Source organism: Boleophthalmus pectinirostris, unplaced genomic scaffold, assembly GCF_026225935.1.
Source record: "Boleophthalmus pectinirostris isolate CB_2022bp ecotype Guang Dong unplaced genomic scaffold, ASM2622593v1 HiC_scaffold_3, whole genome shotgun sequence".
Lineage (NCBI taxonomy): Eukaryota > Metazoa > Chordata > Actinopteri > Gobiiformes > Gobiidae > Boleophthalmus > Boleophthalmus pectinirostris.
Genome location: NW_026571299.1, coordinates 2793983 through 2819938, shown reverse-complemented (window position 1 = coordinate 2819938; position 25956 = coordinate 2793983). Strand labels below are relative to the sequence as shown.

The 25956-nt window shown below is 40.3% G+C and overlaps 1 protein-coding gene across 1 annotated transcript; it reads right to left on the bottom strand.

Annotated features, from left to right (window-relative positions):
* Positions 1-242: 242 nt before the first annotated feature.
* Positions 243-20276, bottom strand: LOC110168963 (E3 ubiquitin-protein ligase RING2-A-like). Its single transcript, XM_055160562.1, has 7 exons — positions 20037-20276; positions 18240-18343; positions 14743-14903; positions 14437-14661; positions 12258-12578; positions 6129-6348; positions 243-4927 (listed from the first exon to the last, which is right to left on the bottom strand). Exons 2-7 carry the CDS (start codon positions 18315-18317, stop codon positions 4742-4744), a joined length of 1191 nt encoding a protein of 396 aa, XP_055016537.1. The 5' UTR covers positions 18318-18343; positions 20037-20276; the 3' UTR covers positions 243-4741.
* Between the last annotated feature and the right edge of the window lie 5680 nt (positions 20277-25956).

The window sequence follows — 25956 nt, the reverse complement described above, 5'->3', positions numbered from 1 at the left end:
ACCTTTTATACATATGTCTGGACAACACAGTCATTTTTCTCAGTTTCATACTCTGGAAAGTTAAGCTCTTTTATCTTTGTAGGCCAGAGTTGTCATCAAACAGACACTGTGGAACATTCTAAAAAAAAAAAGCAATAACACCTTTAAGATTAATGCTGAAAATGACATCCTGTTGTCCAGAGATGCATCGAAATCTAGTTTAAAATGTCATTAATCTGAACAAACACTTCGACAAATACAGATACAAGTGGAAAAGAGTGAAACGTTTAATGCTCGTGAATAAATTAACCTTTACAGAGTCGGCTAAAGGTAATAAGCATGTTCTATAGGCAAATAAATAGTGGGAAAGAAGTGCACAAGCCAGAAAGAAAGAAATCTATGTTAATGATGAGTTAAAGTGTTTCTCGTGAAAATGAGCGTCTGGCTTTTAAGATTTCAGTCTTGAACAAAAGTGTAGACGGAGAAATGGAAATGAAGATCCACACACACCGGACGTTTTGTTTTCCTGAAGAGTCTCTGTGCAGTTCATAACGACACTCTTTAAATGAAATCAGAACTAAAGAGCGAAGTTTAAAGAGGGGGTATTCACTGCAAACACATCACATATTTAGATCACTGTGTTACCGTTTTGAAAATATGATATTCTGAACGATTTATCGCAAATCGCAAACTCAGAAAATACGATTCTGGGACTGTCAAAGCCGCATTTTTTTTTTGTTTTTTTGTTTTTTTTGCAGTGCTCCTAAAGCCCAATTTAAGGGTAAAGTTTAATTCCTTTCCACTCTACTGTTGCTCAAAACCTCACTAGTTTTCACTCTTATGACCACAAAAACAACAATAAAATGCAACCGCTTAAAAAATAATCAAATTTTTACAGAAAACTTAATTTTGGGATTGTCAAAGCCACATTTTTTTTTTATTTTTTTTTTGCAGTGCTTCTAAAGCCCAATTCAAGGGTGAAGTTTGATTTATGGATCTGTGTCGGCTGTGAAGTTAAGAGGCTGGGATTTAAACTTGGTGTGAAAAAGTACATTATGTGTGTAAATAATAAATTATGTGGGAGATCACTTTGGGACCTCCCATTCGTTGGAGGGGGATATGAGCACCTGGGCTGGCAACCATTTTGTGTGCTGGGGTCCAAAGCAAGAAAAATATCTGCTGAACGCTTTTCTTTTTGCCGAAACGTTATTTTAAAAATAAAAAAAGCTTTTGGACATCCGAGTGTGGCTATGCATTTTTTCACTTTCGTCTTGCTGCTCCTTGCATTTACAGCTCTACAAGAATTTTGGTGTGCGTTTTCGGTTTCTTTTGGTTTGTGTAAAGTTTAACACGAACCATCTCCAACGCAACAGAAGAACAGAACAGACTCGGCATCAGCAGAACATCCTGTGTCACAGAAAGAACACAAATATTTCACCGAATCATGTCCTTCAGTCTAACAGAAGTTGAACCGCATCAGCGCACAAGGAGCGAGCTGATTTTTCCAGCGCTTATAGTTTACGCAAATGAGCCATGCGGTTTTAAGTTTCGTTTCTGTAAAATGTAAACAAATGTGCGCAAAGCTGCATTAAACACACTATTACTCAGAAAGGAAAGCGGAGTACAGGAAATTTCTGTAGAGTGGGTGGTAGATAAGACCAATCACAGCCCTTATTGTCTGCGGAAATTGGGCTTTACGGTCCAGCGTCAAATCATCGGTGCAGGACTCTGGTATGATGTAAGTTTCCGTGACGTTTGCAAAAGTTCATGTGCACTGAAACTTAATTTGAAAAAAATACATGATTGAAATCGAAATCGCAATATCTGCCAGAAAAATCGCAATTAAATGTTTTCTTAAAATCATTCATCCCTACTATATTCACGTTTTTCCATGCCATCCAAGTCGCTCCCCCTTCAGAGCGCTACCACGACTCGCTAATGAAACTACCGCACATCGCATCGGGTTTGTGAAGTTGTAGCGTAACGTTTTGTGTCATGTTTTCGTATATTTATGGAAAATTGTCGCGTTGGAGCATGAGTGACGTAGGCGTGTGGGCGGAGCCTCGTACAGAATCTTAAGAGTTAACCGTAAGGAGGATTTGAATAGGACCCAGGAGAGGTCCAGCCAGATTCATCAGCCGGTTTCACTTTGTGGAAACCGTCTGACCTCGCAGCATTAGGATTCGTTCGCTCGACTTTAGGCGGGTACTTTTTTTTTTAACCAATCGCTGTTGTTTAGTCGTGACGTATGTAATGCGCCAAATCCCGTAGGAAGAAGGACAATAATGTCTTTACTCTTGATAAAATTCACCAAACATTCTCTTTGTTCCCGCTTTAAATCCTCGATCTTGGGAATCGTTGCCAACACAGAATTGTCTTCGGCTTCGTCTACATCCACTGAGTTTGACGTCATGACTCTAAAATCACTTCAGGTAGGTTTTTGACGAGGAAACATTATATCACGGTAGAAAGTTTAAAAAATAATAATAATTCACGTAATACCCCCTCTTTAAGTAGCTGTACAGGATTACTGATGGTATCCTGTATTGTGCTGTCCACTGGATAACGATGAAGTTACAGTTTACAGAAGCAAAACAAAACGTTGAGAAAATATCGGACAGAAGCCAACAGTCGTGTGGTTCATCGATTCTTCAGCTGAGAACGTCGCCCTTTCCGTCGCGCTCTTAAAGCTTCGCAAATGCAGAGTTAGACAGAAAACATATAAAATACATACAATCTATTTACATCTGTTTTTTTGCATCATTATTTCCCTGAAGCTCAGAAGTTTGCTTGTCCTTTGAGAAGAGGCGTCACATCGTAAATTTCGAAGATGTCAGCGGCAGTGTTCAGAAAGCAGCAGCGGTCACTAATAGAAATGTACACAGATTTTGAAAAGGAACTGTATGTAACCTGCGAGATTACCGTTCGGAAAAATGTAAAATCACGACTAAACCTTTCGCCAGAGCCTTAACCTGCAGATAGGGGACACTCGTTTTTGTCACGCTCATGTGAAAACTCAGAACCTCCAGCGTCCAGAGAGTAGGGAAGCTTGGAGGGCTCATAACAAACAAACGCAAACGCCGCGACGACACAACAAAAAGCCACAACAAACCAAAAAAAGCCACAATGGAAGTGACCGTGGGACTCTATTTTCTGACGGACCAAGCGGAACGTTAAATGATCAAGAATGTGAAAAGTAAAAGTAAAAGGAACGGAGAAGTGAGCGAAGTTGGAAACGTAAGTAAAAGTAATTTATTAAAAAAACTAAAATGTGGCTGTTTGCTGCAGGTGTTCCAATCGGTGGGAGCAGGTAAAGGGCGCTCTTGGAAAAAGGATCAAAACTTTAAAACACAACGGACTCCAGGCACTTTAACTTCTTGGGTTCTTTTTAAAGACAAAGCAGTAAAGTGTGTTTACCTTGTTGACATGTTTCGGCTGCTTCTGCTGCATCTTCAGAACTGTCCCTGATGTTGGTGTTGACGTGTCGTATATCAGCTGTTGTTACTTCCTGTGGGCGTGGTCAGACCTGATGGACCTGCAGGATGGTCGCTCAGACTGACCACGCCTCCTGTCGCCCGGTGTTCTCTGGAGGAGGGCGTCCCAGGTGTGTGAAAGGAGGAACGCGCCGTCATCACGGTTAATGCTGCCCGTGCCTCGTTTCCTGATTTCAATGGCCTCCCTGATCCAGCGTTTGAACTTGTTAACAACCTCGTTAACATGTCAACAAGGCAAATACACTTTACTGCATTGTTTTTAAAAAGAACCTAAGAAGTTAAAGTATATAAGAAGACAAAATGAACATCACTGGGACCCCAGGCACATCTTCATCCCACTAAGCCCCGATGAAGATCCAGTTTGGTTGAAACGTGTTGGCTTTGGCCATTTAAATAAAGGCCTTTTAACTATATTTTTCCTTGTGCGATTTTTACTTCTTTGGAGCGCCTGGAATTTGTTGCGTTTTAAAGTTTTGATCCTTTTTCCAAGAGCACCCTTTACTTGCTCCCACTGATTGGAACACCTGCAGCGAACAGCCACATTTTAGTTTTTTCTAATAAATTACTTTTACTTACGTTTCCAACTTCGTTCACTTCTCTGTTTCTTTTCCTTTTCCTTTTCACATTCTTGTCCTTCTTCAACTTTTGTGTTAGAAGTAATTTACTGTTTTGTAGCCAGGATCGATGTCACTGTCTGACCGTCGCTTGGTCCGTCGGAAAATACAGTCCCGCGGTCACTTCCGTTGTGGCTTTTTGGTTTGTTGTGGCTTTTGCATTTGTGCCATCGTGTTTGTATTTGTTGCGGCGTTTCTGTTTGTTATGAGCGGCTTCTGTAAGAGTCCTTTTAGGTTTTAACCAACTGGATTTCAGACTCACGTGAGGCTCATTCTGCTTTCTGATTGAACCAAAACATTATAACATAAATAAATGGGACATCATGTTAAATCTTTTTTGTTGTAAGAATAAATCAGCATTATTATTGTCAGTAAAAGCTACATTTGATTTGTTTATCGTGTATTGGGGAACAAGGTCGAGTTTATGAAATTTTAAATCAAAGTCTTACATCCAGTTCCTTTAAAGGGCTGAAGGTAAACAAAGAAGATTCAACTCAAACAAATCAACTTTTGGAAATCACAGTTCAGTCCCACAGTTTCAGTCCATCGAGTCAGAACAGTCCCAAACACATCGTGACACATCCTTCCGTTGTAGTCAGACAAACATTTTGTTGTGAATGCACGTACAGCGCCTGCCGTTTCCTTCGGGAGCGGCTAGGGGGCGTCCCGCGGCAGCCCCGGGGATTTGGGCGGAGGCGGTGGAGGCGGAGGCTGCTCTTTGGTCGGAGCGTGAGGAGGCGGCGGCTGCTCTTTGGTTGGAGCGTAGTAAAGTTCCAGAGGCTTCCTGACCTTCCAGTATTTATCGTTGACCAACTCGAGAGTCAGGGAGCCGTTCAGCGTCTGAAAAAGCACAAAAAAGACGGTCTGCTGGTGGTTATGCTCAGTGTGGTTTACCGTGGAGACGCCCTGATCTTTGGCTCCCTCGGGGGCCTTTGCTGGCATCATGTCGTGATCATCTTGTCTGGCATGTCCCGTAGTGAAACACTGAAACAAATGCTATAAAAGAACTTTCTCTGAGAAGCATCAGTGAGATGTTTAACCAGACCCAAAATAAGTGAATATTTTGGTGATTTTAGTATGTTATATATTGTCTGGGATTCTGAATACACAAGTTTCTAATACTTTACAAAGATGTGAGTCTGGTCACAGAACTATTTACCTTTAAAGGGCCTAAAAATACACTTATAATACACATAATACATTTTCAGACCTATGTTCTAATGTACTTTCCACAGCACAAACAGACCTGGAGTTGTTTTTTGTCTCATTCACACATGTTTAACACACAAACTCTGTATATTTGTCTTAATCCAGAAGTTGCCGTGGGCACCATCATCATCATCATTCAGGTTGAATTATTTTGTATGGGGCCAATCCTAACAGCACATAACTTTAATACAGATGAGTTTAATATGGACGATAAAGCTGTTTTAAAGCCTCAGAGAATCAGTGCAGAGTGTTGTGAATGTTGGTGCACATGAAAAGTGAACATTTTACACAAATTAACCGACTTTATGTCAGATTTTATAGAGAAAACTTTTCTCAAATTCTCTATTGACATAAATTCACGTTTAACAAGAAGTGCTGCCAGAAGAAAGAGCAGTTTAGGAGCGTTTAGAGGCAAAAGTGGGTGGGGAGTTCTTCTCTTAAACTGAAAACACTCTTTTCCAATTTGTGATGTCCAGTGGTCATAAAGAAAGTGCTCCATTGTGTTTTTAAACTCCATACACCTTCACTAGAATCATTTGGATGATTTCAGGGCTGGAATTACCAATCTGTAATGAACTAAAGGTAAAAGGAACTGTTAACTTCACAAGCTGGAACATCACAAGGTGGTACAGAGCATTTTGAGCTTTGGAAATATGGACAGCCTAATAACACAGGATTGTTCAAACATAAAACATAACTCCAGGTCTGTTTTGGAGGAGGTAACAACATTATACCATGGCTTAAAGCTCACAAGAGTCAGTTTTGTGCACTATAGGACCTTTAAAGCCATGCATTGTTCTGCCTTGTGATTATAAAAGCCGAGTTGACTCACAGAGAACTGTCCTTTGGTCATGATGTAGATGGTGTACTGTTTCTCGCTGACGCTTTGCAGACTGGAGCCCTGTGCTGCTGCTGCTGGGGGGCCCCTCTCTGCGCCTGCTCCCGGGGCCTCCTCTGCCTCTCCTGCAGAGGGTCCCTCCTCCAGAGCGATGCGCAGGGCCAGGTATTTTGAGAGATGGTCCACGGTGGCATTGGCCGTCGTCTTCACATATCTGCGCCATCAAACGAAACAGAGTTAGATTTAGACGTTGAGATTCATCACTAATAAGAACTGAAAGAATAATAGTGGAAATAAGTCAAAGCCAGTGTAATATTTGTACATTCTAGCCACAAATAGACCACAACTTTATAAGCACGTTCTACAACTTTGAAAGACCAGAGCCGTGTAAAATCAATTCAGCAAAACTGATGTGACAAAGACAAAAAATGAAAGATTATTCTAGATTATTTTACACCAATCTGATCCAATTCTTGGGTCGGTGACTCAGTTTCCACAAGACAAGACGAGACACGAGATTGGGTCCATGAGAACGAGACATGACACGACAAGACATGATTTTGTTGGCACGGTTGTGGGGCAGAGGGCACACTCATACACCTGCTGTGGCATTGCCCTGAAGTGAAACAATATTGGAGCATTGTAATGGATCGTCTGTTTTGTATGTTTGATGTGCAGATCTCTCCATGTCCATTGCTGTGCCTATTTGGAGTAAGAACTCAAGATTTGTCATCCCAAAAATTTGACCACATATTATCACTGGGTTTTTTATCAGCTAAACGTATTATTATGATGAACTGGAAGGAACGTAAACATATGTGCTTCGACATAGACAATTGGTACAAAGACTTTTTGGATTTAATTTCTATGGAGCAGCTGCTCAGTTGTTGGACACAAAAAACAAACACACTGTTGGCCCATGGACTGTGACAAAACCCCATTTGGACAAAGTAGAGTAAAATAAGAACATCACACTGTTGGACAATGTTAAAATATATGTGTATGTAAATGCTTGTATAATGTAACGCATTCTGGAGTTGCCAAAAACAAACGAACGAAAGATATGAAGGGAATAGAAAATATGTAAATGTAAATTTGAAAAATGTAAATACACACATGCAAACACTGCACTGAGAAACTCTGTACTACACACACTCTCCCTAACCCCCACCACTCCCTCTTTTTTTTTTTTTTTTTAATGTATTTAATTTATTTATTATTATTATTATTATTATTATTATTATTATTATTATATTTTTTTTTGTCTGCATGTTAGTTTTATATTTAGTTAAGTCTGTCTTGTTGTGGATGTGCTGGGTATCTAATCCTTCAAACTTGACAAATTATAAATAAAAAAAAAAAAAAAAAGATTTTGACATCATTTCTAAGATGTAAATAGTCCGATTTAGCCGTCTTCAGACTTTTATATTCACTTCATTTTTAAATATTTTTGTTGTCATTCTAGTTCTAGCAGTGGTTTTCAGAACTACGGGTTCTAAAAAGATGCACCCACCAGCACTTAACTTTTTTTTTTGTCCAATACTAATGGGGGAAAGATTATTTTTCTCATGTGCACACCGTCTTGTGGCATTTTTGTCTCGTGAAATCTTGTGGTATGACATCTTGTCCCATCTCTAGTGATCTGACTGGATTTTTACAGGCCATAAAAATTTATAAAACAGGTTTCACGGTTCACTGTTGTTTGCTCATGGTGTCAATAATCTTTAGACTTAGACCGACTTTATTGATCCACAAGGGAACTTTACTGGACACAGTAGGAATTCACAACCTGGGCACCTAAGAAAACGGCAGCAGGGTCACAGAAGCTTCTGTTTCCAATTTCTGAAGTTTTGATGGTTCTTTTCACAACATTGTACTGCTGCTGCTTTTCTTGTACTTTGCTGTTGCTTAAAGCACTCCTCTATTTCCACATTTACGGCTTGTCTTCTACTCATAAAATAAGTTGTTTAAAAGTAAATGAGAAGCAAAGTTGCCATAAGACTAGAGATGAGACAATAAACAATAATATCCTTTCTCGTGATAAAAACGAGAGATAATAATCATTCATACCATACAGCCATGTTTCTGTCAATCATCAGATCATCTCTGCACTGTTTTCCTTATGACCTCTTGTATCAAAACTGTGATATACTCTATTTATATTACTATATTTCTGTTTTTACTTTACTTGTACATTTACATTTATATAATTATGGGTCTGGTCAAGTGGTAACGGAGGGAAACAGGGGCAGATATTTTACATTCAAATGTCTCTTATTCAGAAACTAGAGGGACTATTGAAATAAGTAAAGTATCAGAATGTAGGAAAGAGTTACACTCCAACAGGGTCAAGTTAAACCTGTGATATTCTTTCAAGTTGTTGACAAAAAATGTAAAAATTCATGTCGGTAACGGAGGGAATGAAATATGCAGCACTTTTTGGTCAATAAATCCAAACAGTGATAACTCTTGGTTCTCACTTACATATCCTTAACAAACTGGTTTGAATATTTGCTTCATATAGTTTTCTACCATATGGTACAAGATTAGGTTGAAAAACCTCTTACTTTTTGAGTAATGAGATTTTTTATTAAGAAAGGCATGGTAATGGAGGGAAAAGTAATGGAGGGAAAATTGTGCAAACAAGTAGAAGGTGCAGGATTTTACATCATTTGTCAACTTTTTTCTTTAATACTTTAATATTACTTCAAAATGAAAGGAAACTATTTCTATAAAATATGTTAGTCCTTCCAAACTAATTTTTATCATTTTAAATACTTTTTTTTTTTTTTGAAAAATCATGTACCTTCATCAACATTTCAAAGATCGAATAACACAAGTGTTGGAGCCATTTTACACCTGTCTACCTCCTGCCACTGTGTGGCGCTATTTGTAATTATGCAAGTACCTGCCCTATAAAAGGGGAGAAAAATGTGCACACAGGTGTTGCACCGTGAAGGTATACAGTCTTTTGACCGTCGTCATCATCGTCGTGATCTATCGAGTGCCGAATCTGTGTATTTTTGGATGGCTATAAGGTATGCTAATAAATGTTGAGGAACACAGTATTTGGACTCTGTTTTTATGGAAGACACACGTCTGAGACACCACACACGCTGCAGCCATAGCGGACCTTGCACAGGGCAAGTTTTTACCGCTACAACAAGATATGATGAAATACATCAATTTATTTACAAGATTTGCAGATTTGTTTCATAGATGGTCTGTTTAAAACATATGTAACTTTAGAACCAAAAATGGTACAGAAAAAAGGTAAACAGTTTCATAAACTAGAGCACATATGTATCTGTTCAATAAATTTTTATATCAGATGCATTAACTTGAATTTTTGGCCTTGCTGTTTACTTCTGCTTGACCCTTATGTCTTATTTGACACCGGTCTCGTTATTTTCTATTTATTGCTACTTATTTAGAAGTTTTATTATCTTTTTTATACTTTTTACTCTTTGTTATTGTAATATAATGTGATGTGTGAGCTACTGTGTCCAAGTATTTTCCCTTGTGGATCAATAAAGTCTAAATCTAATCGTGAGGAACTTTATATAACTGTGCTGATCACCAACAAAAATTATCACCATTTTATCACCAGAATGTGCCAAAAAAAGCTACTTGTCCTTGATGTTCTCTTATCTCTCTTATATCATTGTTGTTTTCACTTATAACAAAGTACAACTCTATAACAGCTGTTTAAATATGGAACTTATTCATAATATTAAAAGTGTAATTAATCACACGCATAACATTTTTAAACTGTCAGCAACTTTTTCGGGCTATAAGTCACACCTTTTTTCATGGTTTGGGTGTTTCCTGTGACTTATTCTCTGGTGTGACATATATATTTTAATGTTTCAGTGAAATGTGGAGAGGCTCTAGTCTTGTGTGTCAGTATCTGCTGCTCCTGTTCCTCCTGTACCACTGTCATTTGGCTCTACCGCGCATGTCTCCTGCAGAAAGAGCCTGTGTCCTGCTGCAAGTCGTGAAATATTCAGCCGAAAACAATAATCGAGCAGCAGAAAGAAAGTTTGGAGTGAACGAGAAACTTGTGAGGGACTGACTGAAAGCTGGGATGGAGAACACAGCTTCACGATAACCAGGTGGATGCACAATGAAACTTTCCTGAAGTCACTGGATGAATCGACAAAGCTTGGACTTCAGTGACACCAAGATTTAAGTTACTTAACTAACACACCGTGCGTTACTATTTTTGCATTTCAGGGCGAAGTAGGTTATTTATTTATTTTTATTTTTTGGCGACGTGAATTATGTGACCCCAAAGATCGTATAAATCGTCTCCGGTGACACGTTTTCTGTGATGTTACGTCGTCTCCGCTCCGCCACGAGTCAGATTTCAGCTAAGGATGGCAACATAAAGGTTCGTTGTTCACTCTGTGCTGGCGACAAAGTGTTGTCTGCCTTCAAGAATACAACATCGAAACTTAAGGAAACATCTAGAGACACAGCACGACACAACCACGTTAACAGAGCAGGTCCCGCCCGGTGCAAAGAAAACAGTAACGTAAAGTAACTTGTAATCTAACTTAGTTACTTTTAAAAGCAAGCAGTCAGTAACCAGTGTTGGGGAGTAACAGATTACATGTACTGGAGTAATCAGAGTACAAATGATGAGTAACTGTATTCAGTTACAGTTACTGTTTCAGTGAGTGGTAATTGGATTACAGTTACTTTGTTGAAATAAAAGGATTACACAGAGAGATTTTCCTGTTTTCACATTTCGGGCTAAATCCCTTTTTCTTTTTCTTTTTTTTTCTCTGTAATTCCACTCATTGCCGGACACTAAACCAGGTCTAAACCAGGTCTAAAACCAGGTCTAAACCAGGACAAAAACCAGGTCTAAACCAGGTCTAAACCAGGTCTAAAACCAGGTCTAAACCAGGACAAAAACCAGGTCTAAACCAGGTCTAAACCAGGTCTAAAACCAGGTCTAAACCAGGACAAAAAACAGGTCTAAACCAGGTCTAAACCAGGTCTAAAACCAGGTCTAAACCAGGACAAAAAACAGGTCTAAACCAGGTCTAAACCAGGTCTAAAACCAGGTCTAAAACCAGGTCTAAACCAGGACTAAAACCAGGTCTAAACCAGGTCTAAACCAGGTCTAAAACCAGGTCTAAAACCAGGACTAATCCAGGACTAAAACCAGGTCTAAACCAGGACTAAACCACGACTAAACCAGGACTATAACCAGGACTAAAACCAGGTCTAATACCAGGTCTAAACCAGGACTAAACCACGACTAAACTAGGACTAAACCAGGACTAAAACCTGGTCTAAACTGGGACTAAACTAGGACTAAACCAGGACTAAACCAGGATTTAAATGGACTAAATCATGCTGCATGGGCCGTGTCTCCTCCTTTTCTATCAATAATATTTTTAATTTGTTTAAGTAAAGTCTGGTCTTTTTTATTTTCTTTTAACAGACAAAACATCTTATGTGAAGATTTCCTAGTTTTTGCTTCTCTACAGCAAATCAAGTAATCCAAAGTATTCAGATTACGTTACTCACTTGAAGTATTTTAATGGATTCTGTTACAAACTACATTCTGGGGTATGTAATCTGTAATCTGTAGGGGAATACGTTTTAAAAGTCACCTTCTCAACACTGTCAGTAACTTAACTAAGTTACTTTTTAAAGAAGTAATCATTACTCAGTAGTCAGATTACTATTTCACGGTAACTATGGCAACACTGCTCAGAAGTGACACCGAGGAAGAAGAATTGAATGGATTTAGTGATTTGGAGTGAGATGGAGAGTTTGTTAGACTTGTTCTGTTCTGTTGTTTATGTTCTAGTTTATCTGAAGAACTGTTCATATGTGACGTTAACAGTCTGTTGTTCTCTCTTCTATTGTTTTTACTACAACTTCATTTTATACAGGAAATGTTGGTTCCTGGTCTCTCATTTTATAAAATAAATTTCCCCCAAAAAGTGCAACCTACATTATGTTTTTTCTTCTTTACGTAATTTTTGGCTGGTGTGACTTATACTTCAGAGACCGAAAAGTACAGTGTTTTAACCATGATAGTTTTGATATTGTACCACGCCTACATAAGACAGAGTAAGTGAGGTGAGGGGAGCGTGTGACCTGGTTTGGCTGTAGTCATTTGGCTGCACCAGTTGTGGGTGGGGCCTGAACACCAGCTCGATCTCGGAGACGGGCCCGTCCTTGTGGCGCCGCGGCGGGGGCGTGGTTCTGCCGCTGTCCGCCTCGTGCCCCGAGCCCTCCTCCGACGGCCGCGCCCGCTTACGGCTCGGCCCCGCCTCCGACCAAGTGTGCCCTGCGACGGGCGGGGCATGGGAGGGGGCGGAGTCGTGGGACAGGTGAGAGCGGGAGTCGCCGTTGTCCTCGCCGCCGCTGAACGTGGTGTTGTCGCTCTCCTGGGTCGGCTTCTTCACACGGTGGTTTCTGGAAGAAAATGGTTCAGAGTTAGGCTACGTTCAGACTGCAGGGCTTAACGCTCAATTACGATTTTTTTGTGAAATCCGATGTTTTTGCGAGGTCGTTCACATTTCCAATTAAATGCGACTTGTATGTAATCAGCTGTGTGAACGTAAAACGGCCCGAAAGTGTCCCGCATGCACACTGGAGACACGATGACGTCAACCGCAGCGAGCGTGCTCTGTGTTTACGGAAGTTGTCCAAACATGGAAGTGAGTATTGAACACCTGGAGATTTTAAAGTTCCTCTCGTACCGGAGCCAGAACATGAACAACTTACTTGTTTTAAGGAGGAGATTGAGAAGGAGAAGGACGAGGTTTTTGGTCGTGGTGTTTTGTGGTGAGTGGTGATGTGCTTCGCTTCAGTGACACGGAGTTCATTAACAATTTTCGCCTACTTCAGCGCAGAATAGTGACGTTTGTGTCTTGTTGATAACGTGTAGGTGGATGAATGTGACCTGACCATTCACACTGAAGTCAAAAGATCAGATATGTATTGGTTTCAGGAGCACATATCCAAGTGTTCTGGGTCCCATTTGAAAAAAATCAGATCTGTGTCGTTCAGACTGTCTTTAAAAGATCAGATACAGGTCACATAGGGGCCAAAAAATCGGATTTGGGTCACTTCAGGCTGCAGTCTGAACGCAGCCTTAGAGAACGCAGATGGTGGATTAAAAATGAGATGTCTTAATTTCATGTTTGTCTTATTTGTATTTTTGTGCTTTAGTGGAGTTGATGGATTTCCACACCAAAGGTCTCAACTCAGATCTTTGTGTGGAGGTAGTTAGGAATCATTCATTCCTCGATTAGGGATGCAGGACAATACGTGTGTCATTCGTTCATTCATTTTTCAATATAAAACCAAAAATAAGAAAACGAAAAAAAAAAAACTATTTTCTTCATTATTTGTCTCCAAAACCAAAATGTATAAAAACAATAACTTTGTTTTCTCAGTTTTCCCAGTGCCGGTCTCAGTCCCAGTCTCAGTCATGGTCTGGTCCCGGTCTGGGTCCTGGTCTCAGTCTCGATCTGGTCCTGGTCTAAGTCCCGGTCTAAGTCCTGGTTTCAGTTCTGATCCTGTTCCCGGTCTCAGTCCCGGTCTCGGTCCCGGTCTCGGTCTCGGTCCCGGTCTCGGTCCCGGTCTTGGTCCCGGGTTCAGTCATGGTCTGGTCCCAGTCTGGTCCCGGTGTCAGTCCCGGTCTCATTTCTGATCCTGTTCCCAGTCTCAATCCCGGTCTCAATCATGGTCTGGTCCCGGTCTCAGTCCCAGTCTCAGTTCTGTTCCTGATCTCAGTCCCGGTCTGGTCCCAGTCTCAGTCCCGGTCTCTGTCCCGGTCTCAGTCCCAGTCTCAGTTCTGATCCTGTTCCTGATCTCAGTCCCGGTCTGGTCCCAGTCTCAGTCCCGGTCTCAGTCCCGGTCTCAGTCCCGGTCTCAGTCCCAGTCTCAGTCCCAGTCTCAGTCCCGGTCTCAGTCCTGAAGTAAGTAGCATATTCACAGTTTTGTTTGCCTCCCTAAATATCATAATAAATATCACACAGTGAGATGCATATCGTGAAAATATCGTATCGTGAGATTTGGATATAGTTACATCCCAAACTTCCATTGTCATTACCTCTAATTTATAATGAAAATTATTCTGTCAAACTCTGTGCAACTGAATGTGTTGGATAAACCTTCACAGCAAAAATCTGAAAATATTTGGGAAGTTTTGGAGTTATTTTGGAAAAGTTATTTTATTTCAGATACTTGATTACTTGATACTTGATTATTATGTGTGACACTTTATCCTCTGTTTTGTGTGTGTCGTGTGTTGATGTCTCTTCACCTCTCGGCCCGGTACCGCGCCTGCTGCCTCAGACCCTCCTCGATGCTGGAGCTCAGAGCCTCCTGGTTGTGGAGGCGGTTCAGTCTCTCGATCACGCGCCGCTGGTGGGCCTCGTACTCGTCACGGCTCGGGTAAATTTTGGAGATCAGAGCGTCGAAGTTGGAGTCCTTGCGAAGAGAGCGCCGGGACACCAGCTTCTTCCGGCAGGTGGGGCATTCTTTGTTGCTAAACAGAAAGAAACAGATAAAGATTCTGTACTGCACATGTTTAGTTTTTTTTTCTGTTGAGAATGTGAGCGTGTCAAACCCCGATCGCAGAGCTGTGACGATGCAGTCGGAGCAGAAGCGGTGCAGACACTCTTTGGTGGTCATGGTGTCCTTCAGCATGTCCAGACAGATGGGGCACATCAGCTCACTGTGCAGGGCCCGAGGAGAAACCGCCACCTCTGTCCCGTCCATGATCGCCTCCTGGTACCAAAAGAAAATATTACAGTGTGTACCTGTGTTAGTACCGTATTTTCCAGACTATAAGTCACTCCGGAGTATAAGTCGCACCAGTCAAAAAATGCGCAATGAAGAAGAAAAAAACAAATAGAAGTCGCACTTTCTGGGGAAATGTATTTTATGAAATCAGAGACCAAGAACCGACATTTCATCTTGAAAGGCAAGTTCTAGTAATAACAACAGAACATAGAACAACAGACTGTTAACGTCACATATGAACAGTTCTTCAGATAACTAAAGCATAAACAACATAACATAAGTTTACCAAACTCACGATCAACAAGTCTAACAAACTCTCCATCTCACTCCAAATCACTAAATCCATTCAGTTCTTCATCCTCGGTGTCACTTCTGTGCAACCTCCGGAGATAAATTGTAGATCCATGAGGTAAACAGAGCGCCGCTTCCTCTTCTGTGTCGCTGTCGTCAGACTCAGCATCAGTTCCAGTTAGAATTATTCGGGCCTTTCTGAATCCCGACAGGATGGTTTCGGTGTCACTGAAGTCCAGGCTTTGTCCATCCATCCAGTGACTTCCAGGAAAGTTTCATGGTGCACCCAGTTGCCTTAAGCTGTGTTCTCCATCCCAGCTTTCCATCAGTCCCTCACTAGTTTCTCGCTCACTCCAAACTTTCTTTCTGCAGCTCGATTACCGTTTTCGGCTGAATATTTCACTATTTGCAGCGAACACAGCTGCTTTTTCTACAGGAGACATGCGCAGTAGAGCGAAGTGACAGTGATACAGGAGTAATAGTACTATAGTAATACTAGATACTGACACACAAGACTAGAGCCTCTCGCCGCTGTCAGTCTGAAAATTTTATATATATAAGTCGCAGCAGCGTATAAGTCACAGGAAACACCCAAACAATGAAAAAAGCACGACTTATAGTACGAAAAATACGGTATATAGTGTGCAATTATAGTAAGTGTAAGTATTAGAGCAGGTGTCTCCAACCTGTAGCTCTACACCCCCTTCCAAATAGCTCGCCAAAGGATTTCTGAATAATATTTTGCTGGATAAGTAACATTTGTTTAATTCATTGACTTTTACCATGTGTCATTACCTAAACAAATGACAAGTTATGCCTCTCTTTACTGTTGACAGGGATCAGAATGGTCAAAAACAGAAACACCAGGGACAATTCTTGTATAAAACTGGGAAAAATCACTTGTTTTGGATAAATCTGCAGGGACAAGGGACACAGGGCTCAAAACTGGGACTGTCCCGGGTAAATACGGACATCTGGTCACACTAATCCAACTGTACTTCATCTGAGGTTTGCTGTGGCTCTGTTATATTTACTAAATTTCTTGTGAAGCCAAAGATGTTCATTTTGTCTTTTTATATACTTTAACTTCTTGGGTTCTTTTTAAAGACAATACAGTAAAGTGTATTTACCTTGTTGACTGGAATATGGGCTTGCAGCGGCAGCCGAAACACGTCAACAAGGTAAATACACTTTACTGTATTGTCTTTAAAAAGAACCCAAGAAGTAAAATTTCTCGTGAATGCTAAAACTAGTCGCTCTCTGGCATTTTTGTTTTGTAAAGGTCTCTTTTTCCCCGGAGGAAAAAGGTTGGAGACCCCTGTATTAGATTATGAAACTGAGAAAAATTACTTCAAAGTTTCTGTTTTATCCAGACAAAAGTATAAAGCGTAGGGCTCCCAAAATTTGACAATGAGTTGCTATAATAGAGAAATATTTGAATGCGGAAAATACTGAGCTCAAAATGGACCTTTGACTCAATGTGCAATCGTATCATCTGCCAAAAATAAGGAGTCGTGACACTGCTGACACTGTTACTGCCTTTTGCCTTTGCACAACTCCTTATTTATGGCTCATGATACAAAGGCAGAGTACAGGAACTGCCAAATAAGGTCAATTTTGAGCTTAATAGTTTTCACTAGGGGTGGGCGATATCTCGATATTTTAAATATATCAAGATAGTTTTTAAACTCGATATGAATTCTGACATATCGTATATATCGATATAATGCTTATATTAAATTTTGATTCCACCGCTTCGCTTGTTTGCCTTCTCTGTCGTCGCCTCCACGCTCCCCCGCTTCCCTGATTTTGTTCGCTCGTGTCTCCTTCACTCCTCACTATCGCCGTGAACGCCGAAAGTTGGTGCCAGTGAAAAGCTTCAAGCACCACAAACCTTTTCCACCATTTACAGACAAAACCATCAGCAGCACATCCTCATATTCCACCGAGTCGCGTCCTTTAGTCCGAAAGAAGCTAAACGAGCTGAGCTGCAAGAGAAGTGCTGTTTATGCAAATGAGTCATGTGCTTAAGTTTCTTTCTGTAAAATGTAAACACAAGTGCGCAAAACTGCATTAAACACATTATTATCTCAAACGGGCTGATGTGGCTCGTAGTTGTTATGCTTTATATATTGTAAAGTTTATTTATGCAGATGATTTTAATTAATAATCTGCTGCAGTGTCACTTGTACAATAGTGTTTGGAAACGTTGGGTTTGATCTGCAGTGGATTGTGGGATTAAACCTCAGAGCTCCTGACGCTGGTGAGGAACATGGATCTGTTAAAATAAGGAACATCCTGAGCTTCTTCTGCTAAAGGAGCTCATGGTTCTGGTTCTGGTTTGGATAACAGAGTTAATGCAAAGATGAGCTTGTGTTGAGTTGTTTTATTTATGAATGAAAAGAAGGAAATATGCATTATTTCTTTTATTTTACAGTTAAATTTCTATTTATGTAATTAGTGGTTTTTGTAATCTTAAATGTTCCTATATGAACTGCTGACCTCTTACACTTCAATAAAAAAAAAAAAAGATCTTGTGGAATTTGACATATTTGTTTTTGCAGTTTTCAGTTTTAGGGGATTATTTTTTTCTTGAACATATATCGAGATATATATCGTATATCAAGATATAGCAAAATATATGGAGATATATTTTTTGATCCATATCGCCCAGCCCTAGTTTTCACAATATTTATTCACATGCTAAAGGACATTAACTCATTTTTGACCTTTTGGCCTTTGTGGGACAGTGTGGTAATACTATCCAGCCAGGGCATACTGTTGCTGTGTCCTTGTGTCCTTGAGCAAAGCACCTTATCCATTGTCTGTGTATGAATGAAGAGTGTGTGTGTGTGTGATCACTGTTGAAGCGGCGATTGGCTGTTTGCCCTGGGGCGGCTGCGGCTTCAGGCGACGCTTGCGGGGAAAGTATACGTGACAATTTATGGCATCTGGAGAATTGCTGTATCATGTAGAGGCCTGTGTTACACAACGACAGGCGGATTATTGTATTAGTGCGCGATCGCTCACCTGTGGACTCCTGTGCAGCTCGTACAGACTTAACTCCCAGGTTTTACTCGGAGTTTGGATGTTCACGGGAGCTGCCATGTCTTCCCCAGCGGAGTTTGACGAACCTGCGGAGAAGCAAACAACAAAAAGAGACAGATGGAGTTCAGATGAAGTCACGTGATATGATAATAAAGCCCAAGTTCAACAAATGGATCGTATAGATTGTGTTCAAATCTGTGAACTTTTAAGTCTTTGGATTAAGTCTTGTCAAGGCATTTTAACTCTTTCCCCCTTGGACACCAACGAGGAACATCCCATCCATATATTACTAGGGCTACACATAGAGCATAATGGCATAAAAGAAAAGACGTCCACGAGTGATTATAAATGATTTTCACACTCACAAACTTTACTGAAACACAGACATATTTGGTATCTCTGGAAACCTCAGACTCTGAACAAAACATTTATTTATGTTTAAATGTGATTCAACTCATTTACAGGTTTATAACAGCTCACTGAATATGAGAGTTTACCTGCTCAGGTGCAAAATCGAAAACAAAAAACTACATTCAGCATCTGATATATGGATGTTCTGAATACTATATTCATGAAAAAATGTAAAAATATATTTGTCAAAGGGTTTAAACAGATTTTATATCACCAGAAACAGTATAAAAAATCACTTTCTCCAAAGTTATCCATAAAATATGTCGGCTCCTCATTATTTGAAAAAGTGCACGCCGTGTTTCGTGTTGTGTTTTTTCCAAAAGCTACAATCGTCGTATTTTGATTAACTTTGTAAAAAATAAAATAAAATCAGCGAAAACACATCCTTGAAGCCTATTGGTCAGCCAAGTATGAGATGTAGTGGCCCCGACCTATCACTGCCTCTGTATACATGTGAAAAACAGGAACCGTTTGTAATGGTCGTCAAATCACGTCTTCAGTGATACAGCGGAGGTGTCAAAAGACGTCATTAAGGAAACAAGGCGGGTCGTCAAATGTCGTCTTCACGGGGGAAAGAGTTAAGAGGAAAAAGTAGCATATTAACAATTTCAGCTGTTTAGCCTCCACAAAATATCGCAATAAATATCGTACCGTGATTTGTATATTGTGAAAATATTGTACCGACACATTTGGATATTGTTACTTCTCTAAGCGTGAGCCTCCCCGCCATATCGTGAGCTTTTCCCACGATATCCCAATAAATATCGTACTGTGAGATTCATACCGCGACGATATCGTACCGTGAGATTTCGATATCGTTACACCCCTACCTTTTACCAAATATCTGCATGATCATTCTATAATATCAGGCCTGTTCTTAGTCCAGTTTTGGAGACTGATAATCCAGTAGTACTCAAACATGTGTGAATGAAACAAAAACCCCAAAACACAAAGTCCAGGTGTGTTTTTGAGGTTTGTAACAACATTATAACACGACTTAAAGCTCGCAGGAATCCATTTTGCGTCATATAGAACGTTTAAAAGAAGATGGAAGGACAATTTTTGACGTTAATTTTGATCAAAACTAAGAAAATATAGTAGTTATGATTGATATTATGCTCGTGAATAGCTTTATAATCACTACAGAAACACCGGTACCGTTACAGCGGGGTACCACCTCTACTTCGGAACTAGTTTGCCCCGGTCAGCTGTCGGTACCGAGTGTGCGCAGTTGCATCGCCAGAGTCCCACAGTACGGACAACTAAGTAAACAATAGGTAATATTTCGGGTTTCCTCGTGTTGTGAAAAGGGTTTGGTCGGTGGGCGCTGGAGACTTTAGAAAACACGGGGGCAGAGGCGACACTTACCCGGACTGTTGACGGACAGCTGACGGGGCAGAGAACCCCCTCCCCCAAAAAGCAATCTGCGCGTAACGGGGCGCGCTTCAAAGGCTGCTTTTCTCCACACAGACGTGCTTATACGTCGCACTGGCTCTGGGTGAAGGCAGTAAAAAGGGGATTAAACTGTGAGAATCCGTGGGCTAGCGGGGGTGACACTGGCCATCTTTCTTCGACTATTGCCGGAAGCTCCGCTCTCGCGACGACAAAACCCCGGGCCGCGTCCCATTTCTCGCGGCTCGCGTCCGCGGCTCCGACCCCGCTGCGTCAGAGGCGAGAGAGCCAATAGGAAGCGAGGTTGTGCTGTTCGACCAATCGGATGCGAGCTGCGCCTGTCCTCCGCGGCTCTCGCTCTTCGCTGATTGGATCGTGAGCTGAGAAGTCGGAGCGAGTAAAGAGAAATCGGACGCGCCCCTGGTTTCAGCGGGTTTACAGTTATTTCAATCCTTTGTCACACTTTGGCGCTTCTTCTTCTTCTTCTTCTTAATAATAATAATAATAATATAATAATAATAATAATAATAATAATATTATTATTATTATTATTATTTTTTTTTTTTTTATTATTATTAATTTTTACTTAATTTTATTTTTTCTCCTCGTCATGGATTCTACCTGGACGACTGAGGGATTCTTCACACATTATTATTATTATTTTTTATTTATTTATTTATTTTATTTTATTTTATTTTTTCTCCTCGCCATGGATTCTCCCTAGACGACTGAGGGATTCTTCACACATTATGATGATGATGATTATTTTTTTTTTTTTTTTTTTCAACACAGTGGAAAATGCAGTTTCACATTCAAAACTGATTTTATTTTATTTATTTTAGTGTGTGTTGTGTGTTGTGTGTCATGTTGTAAATAAATGTTCACATTACCCATTTCTGACTAGAGCTGCGGTATTTGATAAATAAATATTAGGGATGTAACAATAACTGAAATATAGTGATATCGTATCATCAAAGTTCTCACAGTAATATCATGGACCATCACAATATATCGAATTACAAGTCTCTTTGCTTAAATGAAGAGTTATGGTGCAGCAATAGCTAAAAAAGACAGAGGGAACTACATAGACCATGATCCTTTGCTCCATTTCAGTGCAGACTACAAGAAGAAATAACAGTTTTAAGTCTTAATTCTTTGGATTAAGTCTTGTCAAGGCATTTTAAGAGGAAAAAGTAGCACATTAGCCTCCACAAAATATCGCAATAAATATTGTACCAAGAGATTTGGATATTGTTACATCTCTAATCGTGAGCCTGCCCACCATATCGTGAGCTTTCCCATGATATCACAATAAATATCGTACCGTGAGGTTCGTACCGTGACGATATCGTATCGTGAGACTTGGATATCGTTACACCCGTAACAAATATGCTAAAAGAGAATTTAAAGAATAATAAAATACATCAACATTTCCTTTGTTTTGCATTGCATGTTTTCTTAGGCCTTTTTAAAATCAAAAGCTGCTCTGCTGTGAACTCTTGGGCTGTACAGGCTGTCAACAGGAGCTTGCACACAGTGTCAAACCACGGATGATGTGAAGATAAAGACGTGAGCATTCAGACTGCAGTCATATCAGATGTATATCGCATTTATGACAACATACGAATGAGGCCTGGGTCAGATTAGAAAAAAAAATCAAATTAAATAACTCAGGAAAAATGGAGCTGGTCATACCAACATGAAAAATCAGATACAGGTCACATTATGGGCAGTGGTGGAAGAAGTATTCAATTTTGTTGCTTAAGTAAAGAGGGGGGGAGTAAAAATGTCACCTTAAATACAGATTTGTGCTGAATTTTGTTCAGCAGAAACAACTAAAAAACAAAAAAACCTTTAACTTCCCAGCTTTGTTCAAGAATGTAGTGGAGTAGAAAGTACAGATACCTGCTCTCAAATGTAATGAAATAAAAGTTAAAACTATTCCACTTATTTACTTAAGTACAGTAGTTTTACTTTGCTATGTTCCACCTCTGAAAAAAAAAAAAAAAAAAAAAAATCGGACCTGGCCTGCAGTGTGAACAAAGCCATGTTATTCTCTATTTTGTTGATGAGCAAAATTCTACAACTTCTGATGCTGTAAATATTGTGTTTGACAAGCACAAGTGTAGAGACTCTAGCCTCTGTTTTAACCATTTCATAAATGAATTAACAATGTACTTTTTGGACTTATTGTCCCCAAGGAGAGAGTCATTTTCACACACACAGAGCTCGTTTGACTTATATACAGCAACAACACAGCGCAACAAATACACACACAATACAACAGACATTACAGTACACACAATGGGGCCTGTTGTTCAAAACTGTGACAGCCGAGGGGATCAGGCTTCTGCCAAAGTGGGCCCCCCTCCACCTGAGCGACCCGTACCTCCGTCCTGTGGGCAGAGGGGTGAGGTGTTCCTGTAGGGCAGGAGTCATCAAACTAAGGCCCACGGACCGACCCTGGCCCGCCACTCCCCTTTGACCGGCCCCCCAGCCCCTCTGCCCCGCACCACCTGAACTGGCCCTATGAGGCAATCCTTTTACTTTTTGGCAAATAATAACACATCTGCATCTTGTAGTTTGTTGATTTTTTTTTTCAATTATTTCACATAAATATCATTTTTAATTTATATTTAAATGATTATATGAAGTATTTTTGCTGCCAAATTTTTCGTCTCCTGACAAGCTCGAGATCAAACGGTGATGTTCAATGCACACGCAGAGTTCTGTACCCAGAAAAAAGGCAAGTGTTAAAGTACAAAAACTTGACAGAGAGTGCTGAGTTTTCAAAGAACAGTGGACGACCGATTATTTTTTTGTTCAGTGTAAGAACCGTGCTGTTTGTCCGATATGTAAAGAAAGTGTGACGGTTTTCAAAAAATATAATCTGTGTTGTCACTACTACGGATGGGCATTCGATGAAATTTTATTAATCGATCGTCGGGAGAATTAACGATCAATTTTCGATTAATCATTAACATTTTTATATTAAAATTATCTTCATTATTATTATAAATATATTATAAATCATAACCACTTGAGAGCCACATTAACCCGTTTGACATTATACGTTGCAACTCCAGTGTTTGTGTCAGACGCAGCTTCGTGTTTATGCACGGAAACCTACATTCGGTTTGTCGATTAAAAATGAACATAATCGACGAAATTCTTAATGATCAGTTATCGATTAGTCGACTAATCGTTCCCATCCCTAGTCACTACGAAACTCGCCACCAAGAGTACCATAGCTTGCAGGGGCAAATGAGAGAAGATAAGATTCGTCGGATGAAAGGCGAACTGGCTGCTCGACACCATGTATTCCTTCGTCAGCCTACCCAGCCCTGGCCCCCATCACAGTCAGGTAATGTGGCCCCCAGAGTAAAAAGTTTGGTGACTCCTGCTGTAGGAGTGAGTGGGGTTCTGTTCTATGGAGATTGCAATGCACCCGATGGTACAGAAGCCGAGAGGGGTCACAACAAACGCAAACGTCACAACAAATACAAATGCGACAACATAACAAAAAGCCACAACAAACCAAAAAAAGCCACAACGGAAATGACAGCGGAACTGTATTTTAATGCAAACGCCGCAACAAATACAAATGCCACAACACAAACACAAAAGCCGCAACCCATTAAAAAGCCACAACACATCAAAAGCCACAACGGAAGCGACCGCGGGACTCTATTTTCCGACGGACCGATCAAGCGGCAAGTGAAGAAAAAGAACTACAATGTGAAAAGTAAAGGAACGGAGAAGTTGGAAACGTAAGTAAAAGTAATTTACTGTTTTATCATTATTCGTTTCACATTGTAGTTCTTCTTCTTCAATTGCCGCTTGATCGTTCCGTCGGAAAATAGAGTCCCGCGGTCACTTCCGATGTGGCTTTTTGATGTGTTGTGGCTTTTTAATGTGTTGTGGCTTTTTAATGTGCTGTGGCATTTGCGTTTGTGTTGTGGTGTTTGTATTTGTTGCGGCGTTTGCATTAAATTAGAGTCTTGCGGTCATTTCCGTTGTGGCTTTTTTTGGTGTGTTGTGGCTTTTTGTTGTGTCGCATTTGTATTTGTTGGGGCATTTGCGGTTGTTGTGACCCCTCTCGGCTTCTGTACGATGTCCCTGTTGTTAAGATCTTCAAGGCTGGGTGTGGGGAGCCCTGTGATTTTAGCAGCATGTGTGTGTGTTCCCTTTGTGAGTTTAGACCGGTTTTTACCAGTGAGTGTATTGAAAAAAAGCAGGTGGAACAATACAACAAAATGGGCTTGGTGATGGATTGGTGCAACAGTAATAACCATATGCCAAAAATATGTACCTCAATGACACAGCTCCTTTTCTTTTTTCTCGGTGCACCATCATCTTATGAATCAGATCTCCATTGTTGTTTTTCCATGTGGTATGTGTTACCTTTGCAAGATAAAAAAAAAGCTACAGTGATCTTCTAGCAAGACCCTTCCTCCACATTTTAGGGTGACGTGAACAGTTAATCTGGTTACACGTTTCAATAATTTAGCAGTTTATAAAGTCTCAGAAACAGATTCTGAATAACAATTATAGGTTTTGTGGTTATGAGTCACCACATAGCTGATTACGCAAGATTTCAAAATGTTTTATATAATTTATTTTTCTGAATGTCTGGGGAAAAAAGAATGAGAAATGATAAGGTCACTGCGGTTACTGTTGAGTCCACAAAGAAAAGAGCGGTTGTTGGCGCATGTGATTTTAAATTTGTCAAGCAGATCAATGATGTTTTAAAATCAAGTGCAGCTTTTATCCAAAGGCAAACCATTTTTTATCTTTTAAACTCTTTGAACAAGTCATGCACGCTTTTATTTTATCACGCCTGGAAGCACTTTATTCCTTGCCACCCAGTGTCTCCGCTCTATTTCATTTATCTCCAGCGATTAGGTCAGAAATCGGAATACACTAGACAGTTTGCAAGAATCCTGTGTGGGAATCATTCTCTGTGTTTTTAATGTTTCATTCATGTTAATTCACCATGCAATATAGAAGTAGTGCGATGTTTGAACGTTGAAGTGTCACTGGGATGGGATATGATCATGTATGAACTTTGAGTGTATGTGAGACAGCAAAGGGGTGGGTCTGAACCTTGAACCTATACCATATATTCCATGATAATATGTACCGCACACATGTCGGGTCAAAATTGCTGTGTATGTTTTTACTGAAAATGCTAAATCAACAAATTATGCAGTCAGATAGCTAGTTTAAAGGCACCTGTTTTTTCTGTGTATAGTTAGAATTGGGGGACGTCGTCTAAGGGGACTTTGTCAAGGGATGACGTGAAGAGATGCCGTGTAGCTGAATCATGTAAATCAACTTGAATCGGGGACCTGTACCTGCTTGAACCAATAAAGAGACATGTCTGTGAACTACTTTAACTCTCATGGACTCTTTTTAAGACTTTCTGTTCAGGTTGCCTCCAGGAGTAAGCTGACACCTGGAAGTTGGCACCGGCCAATCAGCGAAAAGCTGTGAAGCCATGACGTCAAACTCGTGGCGTCTGTCTGGGTCCCTTTTGTGGAACAGCACAGTAAACAGTAAACAAAGCATTGAGATGGATATAGACGAAGACATACATTCTGTGTTGGCAACGATTCACAAGATCGAGGATTTAAAGCCGGAACAAAGGGAATGTTTGGTGAATTTTATCAAGAGGAAAGACATTATTGCCCTTCTTCCTATAGGAAACAAACAGAAACAAATAGCAGCAATTGGTTAATTAAAAAAGTACCATCTACTGTCGAGCGAACAAATCTTAATGCTGCGAGGTCAGACAGTTTCCACGAAGTGAAACCGGCTGATGAATCAGGGTACTTTATTCCAACATCTCAAAATGTACTTTACCGACTACTAGAGTTGTAACAATATCCAAGTC